Below are 8,187 nucleotides of genomic sequence, written 5' to 3' on the forward strand. Positions count from 1 at the left end.
AAATGAAAACAATGAAAAATGAAACAAATTCCTCATACGGCCTGAAACACTTTCAGTGGCGTTTCAGGAACACATGAGCGCTAAATACATGGATTGTCTTATGTGTTGCACAGAGACGAGTGGATAAGTTGAGGACTAGACTGTGACTGTCCATCACTCATCCTCTTACGATTTTACAGCCAGTTTCACCCGGTCTAACCTGCCCCTTCTGGATGAGTTTTCCTATCCAATCGCTTTACGATTCCAGTATCAGGTGGCAAACTGAACAGCAACAGAAGAGCTACAGAAACACAAAGGTGATCTATTCCCTTCTAACGCCAGAGCAAATATGTGCCCCAGTGCTGCCCCTGGAAAGGAAACACCTCTTTCAGCAAGGTTCTGCAGAAGGAAAACGATCATTTGTTTGAAAGGAGTATGTGACCACCTCTGTAGACAAAAAGGTGGAATGCAAATCTATTTTAGCTGTTTGTACATATGTGAATGGGAATCTAAGGTTTACATAACCAGAGCTGATTCTAGGACAGGGGTGGGTAATCTTACCCACAAAGGACCGGTGTGGGTGCAGGTTTTTGGGATAACCTTTAGGTCAGCTGTTCAAACCCAGGTGTGAGGACTCTCCAGCCAATCAGCCCATTATTTTAGTGTGAGGTCTAAATTAATAATATCAACAAAGACAATTTAATAAACACAGTTAAGAAGTACAGAAGCTCATGAGATCATGTGAATACGTGAATCAATAGGTATTTGAAGAGCAAAACGTCCGGTCGTGTTTCGAGTTCGCCCGAGGGTTTTTCTGCACAGTACCACCAATCACAGATAGGGAGCGCCACAGTTTCACTATTAAAACCCTCACATACCCCGTACGCATTCGATTAATTATTACTAATAATTCGTATAACCAATATAACCAAGATTTTGTATAAAGGATATCCACCATTAACGGAATCCGAATCGTTTTTAACGATTATACATTATACGTTTTTGCAAAGCATATTGATATCTATAGCGTATTTTTCTCAGGTGTGCTCCTGAAGTATATACATATAGCTGCACATAAGACGAGCAATCCAATATGATTTGTAGTGAAGCATTAGGTGATATCTAAGGTGGGGATTCCGTTACTGCAGCTCCTAAAAAGGACAACGAGCGCGACAGACGGGGTCCCGTCGTGTTACACTCGTGGGTATGACAAATTCATTGTCCTGCCAGGCTTTGTATTTAGGTAGTTACTTCCGTAACCTGATCTCCACCCGGCAATCGTCCAAGGACTCCATGTATTTCACGAACATTTTCGGAGTATCTGAAGGGCAGGACTTAAGAAAGTTGAAGCATTGCCCTGTCGCCGTGACTTTAGTGCTGTCATGGCGCGTGCTGGCGGGCTGTACACTGAAGTCCTACAGACAGTGCATTAGGTGATCGTTTTTATTTTTATTATTCAGAAACCACACGAACCACTTTAAGCAGCTTCTGCTGGTGCTTGGTGTGACGTTCTGCCCATAATGGATCGACGAGAAAAGACGATGCGGGGTAAAGCTCGGTCTTCCGAATGAACTTTGCAGGCTAAATGAAGGTAAATGTTGAGCCTGTTCACGTGCGCTTTGCCATTATCGCCAGGGATCTGGCATTATAACACTGCCTTTAAACTTTAAAAGAAGCTGAGCTAACCTGCACGCTGCATTTATTTTGCCACGTTTTCTTCAAACGCAGGTTAATTCCTGTGTGCACCATGTTTATGAATTGATATTAATGTGCGGGAAATTACACAGTTGCTTTAAATACACCTTGAACTGTGCGCAGATTTATTTATCAGTGACAAAATATATCCATGGATACCCACAGAATTTGTGAGCGCAAGTATAGTGAAGCCAGAGATGGTAAAATGAATGGTTAACCGGTAGGTGCATAGAGTAATCTGCACAAGAAAAGAAGAAACGGTAAAGCTATTTCAGTCCAGCTCTCTGCCATATATCCAACACAGGGGGACTGTTAGGGTTCATCTGAAGGAATGTACCCGTTTCTTTATATGCATTGTCACAGTGATAGCTGTCAGGCAGTGCTGACACACTGCAGGGTTTAACATCACAGTTTGCTGCTGTGTTTCAGTGGCACAGGACCACTGCTGTGGGTTTAAGCACAGACTTCATCAGCACAGTCTCTCCCGGGGGACATGTGTCTTGGCACAGGGCTAGGGCTCGCAGTTGTTATAAATAGAGGCAGGATAAGGGGATTCGAGGGACTGAGGAGTGTGTTTTTCCACATGACCACAAGCTCTATGCTGAGCCAAAAGAGCAACTTTAAACTCTCATTTTATCCACATTGCTGTCCTTGTCCAGACAAAGAAACACAGGGAAACCCTGACATACAGACTGAGAGACACAGGGAAACCCTGACATACAGACTGAGAGACGCAGGGAAACCCTGACATACAGACTGAGAGACACAGGGAAACCCTGATTTACAGACTGAGAGACACAGGGAAACCCTGATTTACAGACTGAGAGACACAGGGAAACCCTGATTTACAGACTGAGAGACACAGGGAAACCCTGACATACAGACTGAGAGACACAGGGAAACCCTGACATACAGACTGAGACGCAGGGAAACCCTGACATACAGACTGAGAGACACAGGGAAACCCTGACATACAGACTGAGAGACGCAGGGAAACCCTGAGGTACAGATACAAAGACACAGATATTTACAAGAGAGATGATGAGGAAGGCATGTCATTCACTAAGGCTGGCTGGGTTGTGGGGTGTTGAACTGTGTCAGACTGTGCCGGATTTGTGACTGTGACACATCCAGTACATTACCTGTTGACAGTCCTTCTGCCGGCCCCTCCTTTGCTTTTCCAGATGGAGAAGACTCCCTTACCTACTGACGAGGAGGGCGTGCACACGCCGGATGGCCAGTCAGATACAATACCGCTGGAGCCGAGGGCAGAACAAGCAGAAGGGCATGTGGTCCCCGAACCTGGCCGTCCGGCCTGGGACAGCAAGCTGCAGTACGTGCTGGCACAGGTGGGCTTCAGCGTGGGCCTGGGAAATGTCTGGAGGTTCCCCTACCTGTGTCACCAGAATGGCGGAGGTGAGCTGCTCTCAAGATGATGTGGACAGGGCCTTTGGAATGTCCCCCCCATTCAGGGAAGTAACCCCCCCTCCCCACACACTCTCCTCCAGGAGCCTTCCTGTTGCTGTATGTGCTCCTGCTGATGCTGGTGGGGGTGCCACTATTTTTCCTGGAGCTGGCGGCGGGGCAGTCTGTCCGGCAGGGCAGCATCGGTGTGTGGAAGCACGTTGCCCCCCAGCTGGCGGGAATCGGCTACTCCAGTTGCATGGTGTGTAGGGGGACAAGATGGGGTGGTGGGGGGTGGGGGTTGTCTCTGTTTGCGTGTATATGTCAGTCGAAAACACTGTGTCAGGCTGTGCTCTTAGAGAACCATGTTTTTACTGAAGCACCTTTTGTACACTATCTCAGTCAGTGTTTTAGGGTTTCCTGTGTCAGCACATCAGGGATTCCCTGTTTCTCTGTGTCTGTACGTCAGGTTTTCTCTGTTTCTGTGACACGTCCTCTGTGTGGAACTTTATGTTGTAGTTCTAAGTGTCTTACTGCCCAGGAATTCCACGCTTCCATGTGAGGATTAGCCCCACCCTCTGTTCACACAGCTGGCCTATCGGAGGGCCCCACTGCACCCCACCTCCCATGTGACGCCTCGTGGCACAGATCGTTTCTGTATGAAACACGACTCCTGTGTGATGTTTGGATCTGGGCACAGTACGGCCCCGGCAGCTCGCCAGTGCGGCTTGCTGCTCACTGTTTGTGTAGTAACCCTTTGTGGGGGGAGGGTGCCGTAGAGCTGAGATACGATGTAAAGCTTCCTCCTGCCAGGTGTGCTTCTATGTGGCCCTTTACTACAATGTCATCATTGCCTGGAGCCTCTTCTACCTCAGCAAGTCCTTCCAGTCCCCCCTTCCCTGGGAGCAGTGCCCCATCTACAGCAACTTCACCGGTCAGTCCCTCTGTGTTGGGTATAGCGCTGCGTCCTCCCATGCTGGTGACTCACTCCGCAAACTCTCTTCTCATCCAGTCCAGGAATGTTCCAGAACCTCCCCCACTACCTACTTCTGGTTCCGCGAGGCCCTGGACATTACAGACTCCATCGAGCAGACTGGGCAGTTCAACCCCAAGATGACTGGCTGCCTGATGGCCGCCTGGGTGATTGTCTGTCTTGCCATGATCAAGGGCATCAAGTCATCCGCCAAGGTCGAAACTCGCATGCACACATACATGCATGCAGAAGCCCACACACACAAGCATACAGACACAGATACACAAACATAGATGCATGTAAACACACACGCGGTCCTGACATGGCGCCTTTCCCCTGCAGGTGATGTACTTCTCCTCTGTGTTCCCCTACATTGTTCTTCTCTGCTTTCTCTTGCGGGGGCTGCTGTTGGATGGGGCCTCTGAAGGCATTTCCTATATGTTCTATCCTAAGGTAATGCAGCATCCACACTGGGCCCAGGGTAAAGTTGCACCCGAGTGCAGCTGCTCATCTTGCCCCATTTCCAGCTGCAGATCTGGGGCGAGGTGCAGGTCTGGAGGCAGGCCGCCACGCAGGTTTTCTTTGCCCTGGGGCTCGGCTTCGGCTCTGTCATCGCCTACTCCTCCTACAACCCCCCGAACAATAACTGCCACCGCGACGCCCTCATGGTGTCCCTCATCAACCTGCTCACGTCTGTGCTCGCCTCTCTCGTGGTCTTTGCGGTGCTGGGCTTCCGTGCAAAGAGCATGGCGATGGCCTGCGTGCTGCGGTGAGCCCCGGGGGCCCGGGGCCAGCATCTGTTCCGAGATCGACGGCTCGCCGTGTCTGACGTGTCCGGCTCTCTCCCCAAAGGAACGTGGGCCTCCTGACGGAGATGTCAGCCATGGGGTCCGTGCAGCATCTCCTGCTGCCGTGGGCCAACGGATCTGACCCTGGATCAGTGTCCCTGTGGGAATACCGGGAGTGGTTCCAGCAGTATGGTGCCCAAATGGGGAGTGGCATCACGGACTGCAGCCTGGAGGAGGAGATGAACCAGGTGGGCTTTCGCTGCTGCTGGCGGCCGGTGTCCTGTCATCTTCTCCACTGACCTTCCCTGACTGTGCCCCTCTCAGGGAGTGGAAGGCACGGGGCTGGCCTTCATTGCCTTCACCGAGGCCATGGTTCTGTTCCCAGCCTCGCCTTTCTGGTCCATGCTCTTCTTCCTCATGCTGCTCAACCTCGGCCTCAGCACCATGTTTGGCACCATGCAGGGAATCCTCACCCCCCTCAGTGACAACTTCCATCTGCTGAGACGCCACAAGACCCTGCTAACGGGTAACCCCCCCCTCCCCCCCAGTTGCCCACTCTGCTGGCCTGTAGGTCAGGCTACCCCCCTGACACCAGTTCTGATCCCTCCCCATGCTCGCCTCTTTCCCGCCCTAGTGGCCAGCTGCATCCTGGGCTTTCTCATCGGCCTACTCTTCACCCAGCGCTCCGGGAACTACTTTGTCACCATGTTTGATGACTACTCTGCCACCCTGCCACTCATCATCGTGGTCGTATTTGAGACGCTTGCCGTGTCCTGGATCTACGGCGCCGACCGGTGAGGGTCCAGCTGACTCACATCAGATCATCATCACTGCATCACTCACTTAGCCTATCATCTTAGCTATCTCTAATGCCGGCACCTCTGTCTCAACTGAAGATCTTACCTGCTGTCTGCCAGGTTTCTCCTATAGAAGGAAAGAGTTATTTCTAAACGAGGTTAAGAGGTTTTGGGGCTGAACCACCTTTAACTACCTCATCTCTGCAGCTTCCTGGATGACATAGAAGTCATGCTCCAGTGGCGCCCCCCAGTGGTTTACAAGTACCTGTGGCAGTTTGTGTGCCTGCTGGCCATGGTGGGTCTTCTGGGGGCCAGTTTGCTACGTATGTTCTTCAAATGGCCCACCTACACAGCCTGGAACCAGAGCATGGTAAGGGCTGCTTGGATGGCAATGATGATGGTGATGCTGATGTGATTCTGATGAACATGTGATGATGATGGTGATGATAATGATGATGCTGATGTTGGCGGTGATGATGTCGATGCTGGTGATGATGTTGATGCTGGTGATGATGTCGATGCTGGTGATGATGTTGATGCCGGTGATGATGTCGATGCTGGTGATGATGTTGATGCCGGTGATGATGTTGATGATGCTGATGCTGGTGATGATGTCGATGCTGGTGATGATGCTGATGCTGGTGATGATGTCGATGCTGGTGATGATGTTGATGATGCTGATGCTGGTGATGATGTCGATGCTGGTGATGATGTTGATGCCGGTGATGATGCTGATGATGCTCATGCTGGTGATGATGGTGTTCTCCCCGTGTGTTCCTATGGGTTTCCTATGGCTTCCTCACTTTTTTCCTCCTGTTGTCCCATGCTGGGAGCCCACTGTGTTTCCCAGGACAGGCTCCAGGCTCCACACCACCCTATAATGGATGGACGACTGTAATGATGCTTGTGAAGGTGATAATGAGGATGCCGAACTCTTCGTCCCTCCTGGCATCTTACAGCTGTCTCTTTCTGTGCCTGCTGCTTGTCCCTGTGCCACAGGCCTCCGAGAGGGTGCTGCCGTACCCCGGTTGGGCTCTTGCCCTCCTCTCTCTGCTCATCCTGCTGGCCTGCCTGCCTCTGCCTGTACTTTACATCCATACCCTTCTGAGGCGTCGCCTAGGCAGCCGCGGGGCCCCACTGGAGGCAGGGCTTAGCCACAGAGACACATATATGAAATGCGAGACGGACGAACCTGCCGCCGCCCAGCAGCTCATCCCATTGGAGGGGGAGCAAGAATCTGACAGGGGCTCCTTCCTGTCACTGGGTGCAGAGCACTACAGGCTCCTCCCTCAGAAGGACCTGGTGGAGGAGGACATTGAAGAGGACACTGGGGTTTGAGGGAAGGCAAGAAGGGAGAGGGTGATCAAACGGAAGGAGCGATGAGGAGATCAGCCGGTGATGCAGGCCTGGGTGGATGAGGAGCTGCTCCATGCCGTGCTGTCCTCCTCCAGCTTCTGCAGGAGCCACTCTCTGCTCTCGCTGACGCACTGTGATGTGGCTGAAACTGCACAATGCAGGCAGACCAGCATCCATGTAAATAAACACACACACACAGACATACACAGATATATACACACACAGACACACACAGAAATACAAACACACACAGACACACACAGATAAACACACACTTAGATACAGACAGACAGACACAGATACATACACACAGACACACACTTAGATATACACACACACAGACAAACACACAGATGGACACAGACAGACAGACAGACACACACACAGACACACACATACAGATAAACACACACATAGATACACACAGACAGACACGCACAGATACACACACACACAGACATGTCATTTCAGTGGCCATGTTACGAGCTACACTGGATGACAGTGTAACTGTGATAGGGTTTGTGGTGTGTCTGCTGTTATCAGCAATCTGATTGGATTTATTTCTGTGTGTTGTTTCGGACTCCCACGGAGTTGTAAGTTTTACTTTGAGTAAGAAATGAAAATATGAAACAAACAAAATAAATAGCTTTTCTTTGGGAAAAAGTGCTCGGATGGATGGATGGATAGATGGATGGATGGTTGGATGAATGGAATGAGGTTCTTGAAGGCAATGTTAAATTCCTTTAGAATATGTCGCGATTCATAGGAAAAGCAAGAACAGCCAAAATTTTACTAGTTTCATTAGAGGTGATGCAGTAACAGCCCAGTTCCTGCACTTACACAGGTGAGACTCTCACGTTCCAGTTTAATTGCTCATGGCCGATTACTTGATATGATCCCCCAATTCATGAGTCACTGCCGGATAAGTTGACAGCCATCTCTGGCTTTAGAATGTCGCTTCGGCCTTTTACCTGGCTGGTTTCTGGTCGTTCCCAGTGTCTCCTGCATCACCTTCTTCTTGTGTACTTCTGAGTTTGAACCTGGATGCAACCTGCTGCTCAGCGTAGCCTTCTGCCAGCAGAACCACGATTAAACCAGGATGTAAAAATGCAGATTTGTTTAAAAATATAGAGTGGTCTTTAATTTTTCCCACAACTGTATATAAATAATCGGGAGGTAGGTAGACCACAGCACT

The 8,187-nt window shown here is 50.3% G+C and overlaps 1 protein-coding gene across 2 annotated transcripts; it reads left to right on the forward strand.

The window, feature by feature from the left end:
• Nucleotides 1-1,197: 1,197 nt before the first annotated feature.
• slc6a16a (solute carrier family 6 member 16a) lies at nt 1,198-7,655 on the forward strand. 2 transcript variants are annotated; one of them, XM_048991410.1, is made up of 12 exons: nt 1,200-1,570; nt 2,859-3,090; nt 3,183-3,340; nt 3,892-4,012; nt 4,091-4,266; nt 4,394-4,504; nt 4,579-4,820; nt 4,904-5,087; nt 5,164-5,365; nt 5,474-5,633; nt 5,844-6,006; nt 6,636-7,655. In XM_048991410.1, the coding sequence occupies exons 1-12, from the start codon at nt 1,565-1,567 to the stop codon at nt 6,972-6,974; spliced, it is 2,094 nt and encodes a 697-aa protein (XP_048847367.1). In that variant the 5' UTR covers nt 1,200-1,564; the 3' UTR covers nt 6,975-7,655. The 2 variants fall into 2 exon arrangements, with proteins under 2 accessions (XP_048847366.1, XP_048847367.1); XM_048991409.1 differs by having other exon boundaries at nt 1,198-1,570; nt 3,892-4,266.
• Nucleotides 7,656-8,187: the final 532 nt, after the last annotated feature.

Source organism: Brienomyrus brachyistius, chromosome 22 (genome assembly GCF_023856365.1).
Source record: "Brienomyrus brachyistius isolate T26 chromosome 22, BBRACH_0.4, whole genome shotgun sequence".
In the NCBI taxonomy this organism is placed as follows: Eukaryota; Metazoa; Chordata; class Actinopteri; order Osteoglossiformes; family Mormyridae; genus Brienomyrus; species Brienomyrus brachyistius.

Coding starts and splice junctions, on each gene's coding strand:
- slc6a16a (XM_048991409.1), top strand. Junction 3,341..3,891: donor TCGGCTACTCCAGTTGCATG/GTGTGTAGGGGG, acceptor TCCTCCTGCCAG/GTGTGCTTCTATGTGGCCCT. Junction 5,634..5,843: donor TGGATCTACGGCGCCGACCG/GTGAGGGTCCAG, acceptor TCATCTCTGCAG/CTTCCTGGATGACATAGAAG.